The sequence below is a fragment of the Lepisosteus platostomus genome, chromosome 10 (assembly GCF_059453375.1).
Source record: "Lepisosteus platostomus isolate fLepPlt1 chromosome 10, fLepPlt1.hap1, whole genome shotgun sequence".
NCBI lineage: Eukaryota > Metazoa > Chordata > Actinopteri > Semionotiformes > Lepisosteidae > Lepisosteus > Lepisosteus platostomus.
The window spans coordinates 11,710,270-11,727,110 of NC_142620.1; the positions used below are offsets into that span (position 1 = coordinate 11,710,270).

At 41.1% G+C, this 16,841-nt stretch overlaps 1 protein-coding gene across 1 annotated transcript; it reads right to left on the reverse strand.

Annotated features, from left to right (window-relative positions):
• Positions 1-1,368: 1,368 nt before the first annotated feature.
• Positions 1,369-15,130, reverse strand: yy1a (YY1 transcription factor a). Its single transcript, XM_088648142.1, has 5 exons — positions 14,017-15,130; positions 7,793-7,955; positions 5,392-5,452; positions 3,182-3,340; positions 1,369-2,490 (listed from the first exon to the last, which is right to left on the reverse strand). Exons 1-5 carry the CDS (start codon positions 14,558-14,560, stop codon positions 2,308-2,310), a joined length of 1,110 nt encoding a protein of 369 aa, XP_088504268.1. The 5' UTR covers positions 14,561-15,130; the 3' UTR covers positions 1,369-2,307.
• Positions 15,131-16,841: the final 1,711 nt, after the last annotated feature.

Consider the following 16,841-nt stretch of genomic DNA (forward strand, 5'->3'; position numbering starts at 1 on the left):
AAAGTAGTGCAGGTAGTCAGGACTGAGGGAATTCTGCTGTCCACGTTTAGCTGCTGATGAAGTGTTCATTTGTAGTTTCAGGGTTCTGATACAGCTGGAAACCAGTCTTAAGTTTCAAGAAGTTAGTTTCAGCATATCATTTTATCTGTCAAGGCAATAGCAAACATCTGAACCTTAATGCTAAAGAGGAAAAAAGTCAGGAGAGAATATCAGCATAAATAATGATAACTCCTGTGCAGATCTTTTGTATACATTAAAGATGCATGCTGAGGGCTGGCAGGAATCACACCCGCCTCAAGTTCACCTCCAAAAACCATTGAACTCTGAGAAGCAGAAGGCGGATGATCTCGGCGTCCACTGCAGGCTGACAGTATAACTGGGAGACAAATGGAATTGGCGTCAAGCAGAGAAAATATAGCACATCTGTAAAATGGAACCTTGCTGTATTTCAATGTTACCCTGAATGAATAACAGATATTAATGCTAAAATGAGAGGCAGATTGGTGGGTCCCGTTACCCCTCAGTGTTGACAATTTTCTGACAATTACGAATTTTTAAAATGAGACTTAGCTACTTCTGCTAATGCCTGTGTTCCTTTAGCTTTCAGCCTCCAACATTTCAAGATGTGCATCTTGTTTGGTTGAATCCACTGAGGTCTTGAAAGGGCGACTGACCCAATGATGCTTGGCAGGATTGGAGTAGTTATAAAGCACAGCCATCTTCAACAAATGTTGAACAGTCAACAGAGAAAGAGGAAGAACTTAGTGCATGGTTGCAAGACACTCAGTCCACAGTCACAGAAATTAGCTGTTTTTATTAGGCACAAGATCCACAGGGATGCTAATCAGGAAACTTAACCACAGCAGGTTTTCTCATTACACCCCTTCAGTCACCATTGTAATCTCTGTAACCCTATTCTCCAAGGCAGACCACTCATTCCTTAGTGCTCTGCCTTTTCTTTACATCTATAAAACCTGTCCTTGTTGTTTCCAAAAATCTGCTGAACCACACAAACATAACTAATGCTTAAATTAGGCAAGAGTGGGGTCTGCAACAAAGGAGGACAGGAAAGCACTCATTGTAACACTTCTGACAACAAGTGGGCTCACTCTCTTCAACAAAGATGCTACTGAACTGAGATACTGGAGCTTTCAGAAACCTTTCATATGCTATTAGGCTTCTTTTTGCAGCCACATTGAGACAGTCCTCATGTTAAAAACAATACATTCAAGAACACCACAACATGGACCATTTCAGAGGAAATGCGATTAGTAGCAGACAAGCAAATTGATTCTCCATCCACATCAGACTCATTTTCTAGCCTGTACAACTCCTAACATTCTTAAAAATTAAATTTCTACTAAGTGCTTGCTTTGGGACCACCATTTTATTGTTGGCCTCATTAAGTACATGGGATGTACATATTAACAGGAATTAAAGGTTGACGCCTGTACAATACATTCTACAAATGCAACCGAGCACCACGTTTTTTTATGTGTTTGTGTAACGTATCTGAGACAGGCTTTGAAGTGAAGTACATTAGACAACTTAGCAACTGGCAGTACATGTCAGGAAAAATAAAGTAAATGTTGTGACTAAAATGGTTTTAATTGATTAACACTATTTAAATCACATTGCTATTAGAGTCTACATGATTTCAATACAGCTGTACGGTACAATTATACAAAATGAGTTAACAGTGAAGAATACAACCAAATTAAGGAGCAAAAAAAAACTAACTTTTTACAGAAAAAAATACTTTTGAAGTATGCATGTAGTACAGTAACTGCCAATTCTCTTCCAAGAAGATCTATTACAAGCAGATTTCAATCTTCAGAAAAAAATCACACATAGCATTACGAAGCATATCCCAAAATAAGTGTACAATATGCACACTTGGAAAAATACAAAATTAAAAAGCAAATGGTTTTCTATGCAGACAAGTGAAAATTATACTTCTTTGATATGAAAATCAGTCCCAATTTTTCTCTTTTAGCGCAGTTGTATAAAGAATAGTCTTTAAATGAAAGTCCGTGAGTGTGCCTTCCTGAATGGACCATTATTTACCAGTTGGCTTTACAGAACACCACCGTGTTCTCAAATCAGTACTAAAGGTGATAAACTGTTTAGCTTCATCCTTAAAGTTTTTTTTCCTTTTTCTCATCTCCTTACTTATCAAAAAGTCCGTTAAGTAATTTTCTTTTAAAACTTTTTTTTCCTAGAAACAATATACAAAGGGTATTTCAATGAACATTTGCGTTAAGATGCCATCGTGTGGAGGATTGGCTGGGAGGCGTCTCCGCACTTTTACTGGTTGTTTTTGGCTTTAGCGTGTGTTAGGATGTGAGACTTCAGGTTGGTGGACTGAGCAAACTTCTTATTGCAGCCGTCGAAGGGGCAGACGTAGGGGCGGTCTCCGGTGTGAATCCGCACATGAGTGCGCAAGTTAAAGTCCAGGGAGAACCGCTTCCCACAGCCCTCGAACGTACACTGCAGGGGGGAAAGAGAAGAAAACAGGCTCACGCTCTCCTGCGCTGCAATCGACTCAACGTTTAAATCCAACGACATTAAGGCTTTATCTTCAATGCTGGAAACACAAACTGCTTGCAATAACCGGAGCTTCAGTGCAACAGAACAGGGAAAACACAAAATACCTAAAGCTGTCAGTAAAAAGGACTGTAAAGGTGTTAAATACTGGATTTCTGCAGAACAATGGAGACCTGTCATGTGGATTCAAATACACTTTAAATCTGGCTCTTAAATACTTACTGCAGTATATGGAGTTGCATTTGTTCAAACACAGTATACTTCTGGGTTATCTCTACTACATGTCAATTATTCAGAAACTAGCCTATTAAACAACAGTTAAATCTGTGCCTTTTATAAAGCACCCAACCTTAAGGAAATAAAAAAAAACAGTTCTCCTCATCTTATTTTTGCAGCGTGCATATCCTAGTAAGACATGCTCAGCCAACAGGGAGAAGTAGTGCTTACACTCTGAACCCAAAATTCAAAGGGTGGGCACCTGCATTGCACCCTTGAGCAAAATACTTCATTCAATGTCTGTAAAATAGCCAGCTGTATAAATGGGAACAAATTTCAGCAACACAATTGGCTTTGGATAAAAGCCTAAATAAATTAGTAATAATAAAAATAATAATAATAATAAAGGACAACACACCTGGAAAGGCTTCTCTCCAGTGTGAACAAGTTGATGTCTCTTCAGTTTGGAGCTTTCCACAAACGCCTTCCCACACTCCGCACAGACGTGAACTCGTGGCCCGTGAGTGTGCAAGTGCTTCCTCATGGCGGAGTTGTCCCTGAACATTTTTGTGCATCCCTGGGCAGAAGGAGACAAGAATACAACTGCTTAGACCACATGAACCCAACCGATAGTGTTAGCAACAAGAGCAGCTGACAGGCAGGAATTAGATCATTTCAAGTTCAACACACCACAGATGAATAATGATTAAATGCTTGCAACTTAGCCATTCTCCAGTAGTACACCTGTATGTTACCGACTATTAATCTGTCAGAAGAAACTAAGAACTAACAAAGCTTAGTCAATCTTTGCCTGGTTACCTCCCGAGTTTTCAGCTCACCTTGCAATACTTCACTGTTTTGCCATTATACCTCTTGTTCGTGGATTTAACTAGGAAGCAGTGAAACAAGGCTTGAACTACATCCTCTGCACTCCAAGCCACTATCCCCCCCCTCAACTGCATCATGGATCTGAGCATTTTAAGTTCCATTTAATGAATACCCAGGGAGGTCATTATTCCCAAGACAGGGAATGCAGAGGCTCTCAATGTAGTGCCAGTAGGCTTTTAGATGTAGTTCAGCTAAGTGGTATGTTTCAGCTGCATAGAGGGGTGCAGATTAGAACCATCATCCAGGAAGCTTTAAGAGCGATTGTTCCAGTTTAGAGTAAAAGATAAGCAAGAACCACGTTCTACAAAACTATAAAAAACTTCTAAACATCTAGGAACTACCTTCATATGATGCGGTTGTAAACAGGAAATCACATTTATGTGTCAGAATTTTATTTCCCAAATATTGTCCCAGGAAATGGCCTGATTTGCAACACATAAAATCCCTATTCAGATGGTAACAGTTGCTAAATATTAATATGATGCCTCCAATAAAAAGACACAAAAAGGGAGGATAAAAAAAGAAGGATATGCTCCTAGGGACCGACTCTCTGCTCAGGAGATGTCACAGGCACGCACTGCAGAACACAGGCTTAAGTACAGCTGGAAAGAGCCAGCAAATTTGAACTTCAAGTGCTGAAGTGAATGAAGCCCACCAGCAGTAAAAAAGTACCTATAAAAGCCTTTGTCCCCAAAACATGAAGACAGAGAATTTTTGATTATGTAAAACAGCAAAATGAGATGTGACTTTGAAATCTTTCCAATGAATGCCAAATCTTAGTTTACTGGTAATGAAGGAGCCAAAACATTATCAAGTAGTCTCTGGTTGTGATCTTGCCATATAGACTTCAAGATGTTTCTTTATGTGCATGCTAAGATATAGCAATGTCAGGGTTAAACCAAACACACAACTAATACCAGCTGAAAAACATTTACAAGCCAATACACGCACTTCTCAGGAAAACAGATTCTTTCACTGAAAGGTGGAAACGTACAAAAATATGTCTAAACTGTAATCCAGCAAGGAGTTTGACAAATGACTTAATATGTCAGCTCCACTCTAAGAGGGATGTTTTGCTCTGCTTTTTGCCACACACACTAACACAGCCAGTAAATTGTAGCCAGTGGAAGATTATGGAGACCAGGAGACTGGAAATGTTTCTTGTCTGAGAAGCTCCTCAGTAATTAATTTCTAGTAAATAAATTACAAAGGTAAATAAAATCACAAAGGCACCAGCAGCAAGTCTTGGCAAATGGCTCTAAAGTGTTTGTTAGGGCTGTTCCCATTACTGAGACCTGTGTGAGCTGTTTCTTAGTCAATCCTCAAACACAGAGGAAACTCAGATGACAAGGTTATGGTTTAAACCATAAGCACCTGAAATCAGTAAATGGACAAACAGTTAGTGAATTTTATGAAATGGAATTGATAACGCATAGAATAAGGAATTAGAACAAGCTTTTTGAAGATAGATGGGAGAAAATTAGAAGGATTAATACTAGGTGAAGCGATTTATTTTAAGTAATGAAAAATAAAGGTCATAATTGTTTAATCATACATGAATATATCTACACCTTTTCAGCAGTACTCTGCTTTTTTTGGGCAAGGGGTTGTGAGGCAAAAGAGGATCTTTTTTGTGTGTGTATTATATTTTATAACTTTACTATTTATTATTTATAAGATAATTGTGGAAAATATTGGACGACAATAAAATGAACATAAAAAAGCACAGAGAAAACTCACTTTGTGGGGACAGGCTATCGTCCTGGGGGCGTCATCTTCCTTTATTTTTCGTGGCTTCATCCTGCAAGGTACAACAAGGCCTGTAGGTGTGGCATTGACACCCACTTCAAATACATTCAGTTAAGACCTATTCTATGTAATACCTCTTCGGATAGTCTTTTTCACCTAAAGAAAGCCAAAAGGTCTTCTTCCTTCTTTTTACTTTCCACCAGAGGGATTAACCTCGCTTGCACAGCTCTGCAAGCGAACCTAAGCTTTGCACTGTTGATGCCAAAGATGTTTCATACACGGTTTCCAGAAGGGTGGCATGTAGAACTGCTAGTTTTCACATTAAGCCCATGAGAAAACTGGCAACAGATTAAACCTTTTGCACAACTCATGAAATTACAAAACCACACAAAATGCACGTTTCCATTTTCTAAACAAAATATCCAATCCAGGGTCACAGGAGAGCTGGAGCCCATCCCAGCAAGCATCATGGATGGGACACCTAATAAAACTAGAAATATGGTATACTTTAGACTGATAAGAAAATCACAAAGTGAATGTGTCTTCTTATAATGTATAGTAGTAATCTGTAATACCCAAAACAACACAAGATGTAAGTGTGTGTGTGGAAAATCAGTATTTTCAGTGTTTCACAAACTGATACACCCCAAGATGTTCTAACAAGAACCTTCATTTCCATTAAGATGTAATTTATCAAGTGCTCCAAAAAATGCAGTTCTTTCAATAGAAGCTTAAAATTAAATGGGGGGAAAAAAACCTTCAAAATAACATTCTTTTAACAATGCAGGTTTAAACAAAAGACAAGTTGAAGCAAGTTAACACAAATGGATTATGCCCAGGCCTACAAAGCAGATATACACTTTCTTCCTACTCGGCTTTCCTTAGAAACATCAGAATTACGGTATGAATCACTTCTTTGCAAGTAAACACCAATGTTATTTTGTGGTTTATGCCTCTATCAACACCACTGGAGGAAAGCAATAGCAGACTCCAAGCTCACCTATACTACTTCTGGTTTACTGCTCACTGAGTCTCTGGCCACTGAAATGATCATGTGAGTTACCGCAAACAAGACCCCCACACTGAAGACAAAGGCATCGCACTTTATAGACCTACACACAAACATTGAGAGAGCATGCTGCACTGTGTATTGCTCAAATGGCTCCTTCTGCAAGGAACATAGGTGGATCAGCTACTGACTATTAAAACCAGTATTCCCCTCCTCCCTCCAAATCCTTTGGTTGTCTTTTCTTATCTTCTGTGAAACCAGGTGGGTTGTTTTCAAGGAAAAGGAAGCCTTAACCTCACTATTAAACCAGATCTAACAGATACAAAAGCTGCTGATCCACAGTTGGAGACCTCAGAAATAACACTCTTCTCACAATTCAGACACAACATGGCAGCATTTAATATGCACAGGAGGTGATAAAATACTGCCGCCACTAGAATAACATTGCTGCTTATTATTGCTGAATAAAATATAGGTGTTTTTATCATAAAAAAATAAATCTTAAGTAGACTGTTACCCTTTTATTACATACCATGCCAATCATAAGCTTGTTTCCTTTATCTTAATATTGTGATGAAAATGTCCTCAGCTTAATATCAAAATCTCCAGAGCTCAGACCACTGGGCTCAGTCAATTCACAATCTTTCATTTGGATTAGCTTTACTAGATATTACTGTGCAACCTGATACTGCACTGTATGTTTTACAGTTTACAGTCAATCATGTCCAGGGAACTATAATTGCAAGTCACTGCAAAGCATCAGTGAATCTGCAATACAGGACCCTGCTCTGACCACATGCTAGAATGCTAGAAAACGTACATCCAACTTTGCTATATGTTACTTTGCCATTCTGGGTCCGAAACATAACAAAAAAAAATATCCCCACCTAAAGTTAAAATGTACCTCTTGTTTTTGCCTAAAGGGTAAGTAATTAATTTCAGTGTTTACTGATGCTGTAAATCTTCAATTCATTTGATTTGACACCCAACGTTATAAACAAATTCATGAAGCTACTATGAATGAATCATCTGAAGGCTACTTCTCCATGCTCTTTGGCATGATCAGCTCACTTCACATTACACACTAGCACAGGACTCTGGAGACCCCGAGCAAAACCCAAGAGAAAGAGACAAACCCCTGATCTTTTAACAGACCTATCTAACAGATAACCACAACAAGCCACGTGCAATTGGTGCTAATGCATTTTTTACAGAATGTAAATTCCGTTTCTGTAACAAAAAAAATCAGATACTCCGAGGTATGTTTTTCGTGAGAACAGCAAGATAAAAAGAAGGAAGTGTAAATCCCAGCTGGCACCAGTGAGGGCCAGATCATGCAGAAACGCAGCGAGGCCGCATGCGGAGCACTGATGCTCGGTTTACCTGGCGAACTCCGCTAGCTGCTTGGGGTCCGAGAGGTCGATCCCAGGGATGCCTCCAGGAGGAAGTTTCTTCCCAGTCATGTACTCGGAATAATCCGGAGGGGAGTTCTCTCCGATGATTTGCTCCTCCACCACTGTCTCATGATCAATATCCTTTTTGTCATCTGCAACAGAGCACCAGAAGCGCAGCTTTAACACCTACATTCTTGTTGTTCCAGGGCTGCATTCCTATCCGATGAGAAACCGTGTACTTTTTAATGCGGTAAATTGTTGTCCAAAGAATTGAAATTTAGATCAGCTGACGTTTAAAGAGAGGCCAGTGTCACATAGACATGAACATAAAAATATACAGACTGCACAGCAGAAGTCTTACGAGACAGTACACATCTAAAAACTATTGCTAGGCTTGATTCAGAGTGTGTACTACACTTGCAAGGACTATAGATGAAAACATCAAAATTAATGTTCATTTAGAATATTAAATGTAAACCAGAAGATGGTAATTCTTTGGCACATAAATCCTTAAGGAACAGAAGTATTCCTTAAGGAATATCTCTCGAAAAAGGTTGGCCCGATGCAATTTTAACAAATTTAATTTTAAGGGATACTGAACATTCCTTTCTCACTGTATCCCCTAAAATTAAATTCTCAGTGCAGATATGAGGTTTATCAAGAAACAAGATGCAAACAAAAAATAGGTTGCTATTTCATACTATAGATTCAAGACACCAATAGTAATTAAAACTCACAAGCCCCCCCCCCAGAAAAAATTACACTACACTATTCACTATTATCAGTAGTAACCTTAACTAATGTTATTGTTCTTCTACATAAGAGCACATTTGTTTCCATTTGTGGCTATCTTATCTGAGAAGTTATTAACCGTATTAGTAACAGTAGCCACATTTGGAACTAATCCACTTCGAGGAGAACAGATTGGAGGGAGAATCCTCTATTTCATAAAAGTCATCACAGAAAAAAGAACTATCTTCTGTGCTGGTGACACAGACCTACAGACACAAAGGCAGAATCTTTAAGGCTGGCTCATCAAACTGCATTGATTTGTTTTTTTAAACTTTGTTTTAATATACCTTGGCTATATCAATCAGTTTACCTATCAATGTAGATACAGAACACCTGGCTCCCTAGGCTAGAGTTGGAGTAGATCTGGGAACAGTTAAGCAAACAATGCTTTTAATTAAACTTCTATTGTACTTGTATTTACTATTGTGATAATAATTGGCCATCTTAAGAGATGTTTATAAAAGTGTCACACAAAAACTGTACTTAGTTATTTTCTTAACATGTCAAATTTAAAATTATACGATCATTCCAATGTTTATTTATAACAAATTGCCAACATGCATTCATTTAAAAGCTGGGGAGTTGTTTTTGTTGATTTTTACTGTTCACAAATCCCCCTGAACATCCCAACTATAATTCAAATATATGATGTTTAGCAGATAAGACAGGCTGTTATCACTGTTAAATGTCTGCACTTTATTTTCCTCATAAAATGGAAAACAATAAAAAACTGATTTGAATAGAAAAGGTCAAACCTTGTTTGAGAGTGTAAGGCATGTGGTGGTTATCAGTCCATCCAGAGAAAACACCTGCTGTTTCTCAGAGATAACCTGGAAACTCTTCAGCAATCTGTATTCTCTACCCGATATCCAGAACACCTGGCAGCCTCAGAAACCCGCCCTGAGCCAAACCTCTCTGGTACAAGACATCAGTGCACACAAGGCCTCCAGCAGGGAAAACTTTAAATACTCATCATTTAATTTTAGAGACAGCTTATGCTTACTTCAACACTCCTTGCCTAAACTGCTGATTTCCATACATCTCCCCATGTTTAAGAAAGCAGGGGAGATTACACTTCTCTTTGCAGTTCTTGCTTTCCACAGGTTCCGAGGAGCATTTAGGGGTGAGAATGGAGTTAGTATACTTGCGGCAACTTCAGCTGATAACCATCAGACATTGAACCTCACAGGCACAAATTCAACTGAAACATTACTTGCAGAAAATGTTCCTTACCTATTCTTCCGTTGCAGACCTGATAAACAGAATGGTATCTTCAAAACGCACTTAGGACACAAGGTTAAAAAAGTAAAAGGAGTTAAAAAGTAATGAAAGGCACATCAGTGCTTTCGCTACAGTGGAGTCATTATAGTTCTCTGGCTGACATCCAATACAACAGCTACATGTGAAAAGTCACAAGGCAAGATGCCAGCAAGAGCATTCAACTGCTCTGTGGATAGTGCTTTGGACTGCTGGTTCGCTCACACCACTAGAGGGAACAACTGGCTGTTTTTTCACACTAAAAAAAAAATAGCTTACACTTATATAGCGCTTTTCTGGACACTCCACTCAAAGCGCTTTACAGGTAATGGGAACTCCCCTCCACCACCACCAATGTGCAGCATCCACCTGGATGATGCGACGGCAGCCATAGTGCGCCAGAACGCTCACCACACATCAGCTATCGGTGGGGAGGAGAGCAGAGTAATGAAGCCAATTTATAGATGGGGATTATTAGGAGGCCATGATTGGTAAGGGCCAATGGGGAATTTGGCCAGGACGCCGGGGTTACACCCCTACTCTTTTCGAGAAACGCCCTGGGATTTTTAATGACCACAGAGAGTCAGGACCTCGGTTTTACGTCTCATCCGAAGGACGGCGCCTGTTTACAGTATAGTGTCCCCGTCACTATACTGGGGCATTAGGACCCACATGGACCACAGGGTGAGCACCCCCTGCTGGCCTCACTAACACCTCTTCCAGCAGCACACAGGCTAAGTTCAACATGGTCCTTTAATTCAGTGCTTCCCAAACTTTTCTCCTTCAAAGTATATTTTAACGTTCCAAACATCTTTACACAAGATGTGGAAGAAGGTAAAACGCAACCCAGCCATGCTACTTAAGTAGCTACTAACTACCAAACCAGCCAAATGGCCTCCAATTTGTATGTCAACTCTTCTGATCCAAAAGAAACATGCACTGCCAACTTACTGACTTAGTAAGCAGGACTGAGGCACACATACTACAGACTAGATTCCACACACCAGCTCGAGAAAACCCTGTAAATTTCACCACTCCGCCCTAAAAAATTCTTATGACAATCTATTTAGCTGTGGTGCACTACCTTAGATCATGATCTGAAAATAACAGTGACAAATTTCAGCATTTTTCACTATTTACTGTGCTTGCATTTACTTAAGAGATTGCTCAACAAAATTCAACATTTGCATAAGACATCAAAAGGACATACAGCCTGCTCTGGCAGAACCATACTATTAATAGGCTGATGGTGCAGCAGGGAAAGTTTAAGGTGCCTTCATCAATAAACAGAAACTGACCACTGAGTACCCACGCAATAAATACTTCAGCTCTGTAATTGTTATGCTATCAGAATACAGATTAAGTAATTCAATAAAATGTTTTAATGTTTTCTCTACAGACTCTACAGCTCTCAACAGAAATGGGAATCCCCTTTTAACAATTAACTAAAATATCTCTTCTCACGACCCTTCACAAGTATACAGCCACATCGAATGAACACCCCAAGCCCTTGCCTACTATTTTGGATCGCCTGTGCCTGACCTCTCTCTCCCCTCATCAGCTCCCACACATCTGAGCACTAACCTGCTATACAAGACTAGTGTGGAGCATCGTGTATGGAAAACAGATTAGAAGCCAGGAATGACAGCCCTGCCCCAGTCACGTCACATTTAGCTGAAGGACTCTACAGCAGACCCACACGCCTGCACAGAAGCACAGCTTTGCAACGTGACAGGTCCAGAGCTTGCAATTTATTAGACAACATTCCTCCTGCTACCAGTCTCTTTTAGGCCATCATTACTGTGAAACAAATTATCATCTTGTACCTCTCAACAAAGTCTAGCAATTACACACCCAAATTCTACCTCAGCTAGCATATTTCCAGTCTTCCAGAATCTATTACCATACGCCTTATTCAATCCACACTGCCACAGGCAATTTTAAATGGGTTTTACTCTCAATCCTCCTGTTTATAAAGCTCCTTGGAGAACAATGTAAAAAAAACTAAACCAGCGTTTCGTGCTTTATATTCAATGCAGATAACTGTATTCCGTTTCATTCATCTGCATCATATCGCAAGGTGCACATAAATAAATCGATTTTTCCCCATGTCGTTGCTTGACGCTTTGCATAACAATTTGCCTTTCAACCCTACCTGCTAAAAGCCGGAAGAAAAGAGCTCTGCTTCCACTGTTGCACACTGACAGTCGCCACATAATCACAAATCCGACTGCATGTACAGCGAGCAGAGGAGGAGAAAGAAGGCTCTCTCATACAGAACAGTACGTTTCTTTACCCGGTCTGGAGTTTCTGATTTTTTTGACAAACTAGAACGTCGCTGACATTCTAAGTCCTTTCAAAACATATAACCGGAAAACTACAGGTATCAGCAGAACTAACTGGAGCATGAATGAATGAAACCACCAGGCACTGAATTATTAAAGAGACACAATGAACGCTATTCTTGAGTGAGTTTCACCTTACAACAGCGGTTTACTTGAAGCGTCGGTTATACATGTATAATCTAAATAATATGCATTTTCCTTTATAGATGGCTTAAGTGCAGAATAATAATAACATGCAGTGTTTAAGACACTAAAAACCAGGCCAGCATGGAGGATTAGCGTTTTGGACACTTTAGCTGTTGCTCGGTTCCTCTGGAACTTTTTTCAACAGGACACTGAGAATGATGCTACTTTAGAAAGCGGGGGATGCAGATTGCATTGCCTGACCTCTCAAAGCAAACCGAAACAAATGCATTAAACCATGCCGTTTCAACGCAAATGAAAGGTACCGCACGGAGACCCAAATGACTACAATTTCACGAAGTAGCACTTTCATTATACATTTAATTTTAAAAAGCACCTCAGTTCGCCCATTTTTAAATCAAATTATGACATGGAAAATATTGAAACTAGGACTAAGTTTCACGATTCTGCAAAGCTCGTCATCAAGCCTTTGAGCGAACTAAATATAACCACCCCACAGTAGAAAACAGTGATCGTCTGCAGCTTTTACAAAAACGTAATGCCATTTTTTAACCAGTGAATTTATTTGGGAACTACGTTTTACCAGACAGCCATATTTGGAGTTTCTCATATCAGTAGTTGTTTCCAAACATCGTGCACCACCAGGGTCACAGAGTCTTCACATAACTGCAAAAATATATTCTAAAATACCCATTTGCTCGCCTGAGCAACGGTGCAAGGCTGCATGTTTGCATTTTCGGCAAACTGTCCTAAAATGCGGTTTAACATCACACACAGTTACATCCTAAACAAAAACTGAATACCACCAAGCGCATGCTTTTCATCGACACACGGACACATGAAACCTATCTAGAACGGTCTCCTGGCTCAACCTTAACGTCAATCTTAAAATCAGCTGATAGACATTCGACACAGTTCGCCCCACTTCAGGAATAAAGGAGACAAGGTGCATTCGTGAGATACTCGATTTCAGAAGTGCGCCGAATTAGATTAATTGCGTGTATTTTGCTTTCAAAGTGTGATGTGAAATAACTGCCTAACTGACATCTGCTCCAACGAATAGGCAGCTGTAACCAAGCGCCTTTGCAATAAATTATTCCCTCAAAACCCACTGCCAGATTTCGACATTTTCTAACTTTAATGCACCTCAGATTTAATGCGAGCCAACTGCTGCCCCAAAACCGCACATCAGACAAGCAGCTTTCATGCACGGGCCGACGCCTGACCGAGCGCTCAGCGAGGCGGCTCGCTCGCAGTCCGACGCTCCCCCTCCCCCTCCCGTGTCTGCCTGTATCCTGTGAGTGTAACTGCGCCATTGCGGCCTACTCCCAGAGCCAGCAGCAGCGCGCTCGCTCCCGCACCCGCCGCCATCTTCCCCCGGCCGCACCAACGCCATTTTTTCGGGCCGCCATACTGGACCGGGGGAACATGGCGGCGCCCATCAACACATAAAAAACATGGCTTCCCTTCAAAACAAAAACATTTCAACCGGGCTCCATTCAAGCCTGGACTCGGAACTTAGAAAAACACTCCAGACACCGGGTTATACAACGGCGCGAAAAGCTGGGCTGCCAGAGGAGGACAACGCCCTTGCAAGGCCCGCTTTGTTAGGAATGAGGGGAGAACAATGCAGAGAGGAAAGCGGCCGCTGTTTTCAATCAAATCACACACTTACCAGAAGCCCACATCGTGACTGAAAACTCCCCTTCCAGAGTCTTTATTTGGACTTGCTTCTGCTCCCATTTTCTGCCGCTGGTCTCGGCCGCACTCAGGTAGCTCTTTTTACCCGCTTTCTTCCCGCTGCCGCCTCCCCCTTTCTTCATCCGCCCCGCCGAAGAGGAGCTACTCTTCCCGGCTACAGTCACCAGAGTCTGCTCGATGTACTCCTCCTCGGCAGCCGGGGCCGGGACTGGGATGAGGATTTGGTCCTCGAAGCCGTCATCCGCCCGGAGGTCCGAGTCGTCCCCGCCGACCACCTCCTCCCGGGTCTGCACTAAGATCACCTCTTGGTGGTGGTGAACCTGGCTCGGATCGTCTGTAACCAGCGGCTGCAGGGCGATCATGGGCTGGTGGTGCTCGTCGTCATCGTCCCCCCCGACCACCGTGGTCTCGATAGTCTCCACAGGGATGGTCTCCACTTCGATTTCGTGGAGCTCGACTATCTCGGCTGGCATCTCCGAGCCATCGGTTTCAATGTAGAGGGTATCGCCCGATGCCATATTGGATTCCCCCGGATTGCTCTCACACTCGCTCTGTTCTGTTGCCGATGTAACCCCCCCCCCTGCTCCGGTCTCCTTTCCCTTCCTCCTTCTTCGACAACACAAATAACTCAACTCCGGCCCACACCAACTCCCGTCGCCACACTGCTCACTTTCACAGTCTCGCGAGACGTGCGGCGCTCCAGGCCTGCGGCGGCTGCAGCGGGCGAGCCGGCGACTTCTCTCGGCACTTTGTGCTCTTTCAGGCGGTTTTATTATCGATGTCGTTCTTATTTTTTGTTTTTTTCGACCCCTCCGAAATCGACGGGACGGTGCAGCTCCGCGCGTTTGTGGGATTTTAGAAGGAACGGCGGTTTTTTGTTTTTATTTTTTAATGGCGTTCGTTTTGTTCGTGATTTAGGGTGCCGGCGTCGCGATGTGCGGTACTTAAATACTAACAATACTACCGGGAAACACAGTGAATAGCTTATTTGCAGTTGGCTTTCAGTATGGACTTGTTTGTTGTAGTTGATCGAAAGATGGAATGTGTTGGTAGGATGTTAATGTGGCGCCTGGCGTACACATACAAACAGCCGGGCGTGCTACATGAACCGAATGGCCTCCTCTTGTTTGTAGGTTTCTTACGTTCAGATGTATACGTAGTTAACGTCCGCAATAGAGTTACTTCATTTTAGTAAAGGTGTAGTGAAAAATCTACATATGTTGATAGTGATTAAGTATGTCTTGGCTTTTGTGCAGCTGCGCTGATACTGGGTTATATGGACAGTTGTACGTGTTCACTCTCTCTCCCCGCTTGTCAGGATACAGCCGTAAGGTACGTTTCAGTACAATAACATCACTTTATGAACACTATACAATTTCTTGCATTAGGAATGAAACAAGAAGCGCAGGTGAACTTGTATTGCTAAAAGGTTTGCTGTTCTGTTTGTTTTTTTTTATGACAAATGTATGTGGGAATCTTTAATAAACTAAAAGAAAGTGGTACATTCTCTTGTTTTCTTTTTGCCAACTGCTCTGCAGAAGGTTAATTGAAATGCAAAAAAAAAAACAGAAAGGTACCTGAGGATTTTGAGTTTCGATACGTTGTGTAGTTCTAACCGGGGGGTGTGTTACTGTAGCACAGAAACCAAGTAGTGTATTTTGTAAGTGATCACAAAATGAACAATGTTCTAATTGTGTTCTTATGAGGTTTTGCATCAGCAAGAAAAGGTGTCCCCCAACTTAATTTATCTTCCGTTATTTTAATTATTAGGATTACAAAAAACTACGACCACACAAATTCCATCAACATGTATTCTCAAACTGTGCAGAAATTGTGACACAAGACGTTATGGTCGCTTCAATAATTAAAATATCCCCGTGACTTGTCAGCAATAACCTTTCTTAATTTTTAGTATTTCGTAAGCTGTTTTTCTTCTGCATTGCTCTTCCTCTTCCCCAGAGAATATTCAGGCTGATCCATTTCACTGCTAAAAGGGGTCTTGCTTTCCAAGAATTAGATTCCTGTCTTTTTAATGACTGTAACTGATTTTTAGTTTAGCCACGTTCTAAGAGTTGTGTGAAAAGACACCTAAAGCCTGCGAGTGTGGACCAATTAGTTGCGTTTCAGTACTATTTTCAAGTAGCCGTCATCCTATCACATGATCTGCGTTAACACATTGTGTATATAAAACTGTTTGTACCTGAAAACAATCGGGAGTGTGCGACGCTATTATTCGAAAAAGTGAAAAACGTGTTGTAAGTGACGTCTGTGTTTACAATGGTAACGGTGGTCACCGGTTAGAGTCTGTAACTCGACGTTTATACTCCGTTTCCTGGCAACCGCTTCAGTGATTCCATCCAAGATAACAAACCGCAATTAGTAAAACAGACGCCTATATGAATTGTCTGTTGCTGAGAGTTCTGGAAGCTTTCTTCAGTTGCAGCAGGTGTTCTTCACTGTAAATCCGTGACACCTTGTGTGCATTTGCCAGTGCTGTCCACTAGGGGGGGGGGGGGTCACCATAAAATTGCCATTTATTTTATACCATGTGCGCTATTGGAAGTATACATAGAATAGTTTCTGAAGAAAATTATCCCCTGACTTGTTAAAAGACGCTTATATTGGTAAATTCAGAAAGATGTGTTCTAAAATTAAAATGGTGTAAAGTGGCTTCTTCTGTATGCCATGCGGTAAATTATTTGATACAAAGTTTGTCGCCATCTTTATCATGAGGTATCTCAAAACCTTAATAATCTCCCATAGCTTCAATGGTATCTTCTGTTTGTGCCTTAAAAAAAC

Bases quoted from the DNA above. Each gene is read 5' to 3' on its own strand.
- yy1a (XM_088648142.1), bottom strand. From the start codon at position 14,560: ATGGCATCGGGCGATACCCTCTACATTGAAACCGATGGCTCGGAGATG. The intron at 7,956-14,016 runs GTAAGTGTGTGA...GCTCTGTTGCAG, and splicing joins AGTCACGATGTGGGCTTCTG to ATGACAAAAAGGATATTGAT. The intron at 5,453-7,792 runs GTAAACCGAGCA...TGTACCTTGCAG, and splicing joins CAGCTAGCGGAGTTCGCCAG to GATGAAGCCACGAAAAATAA.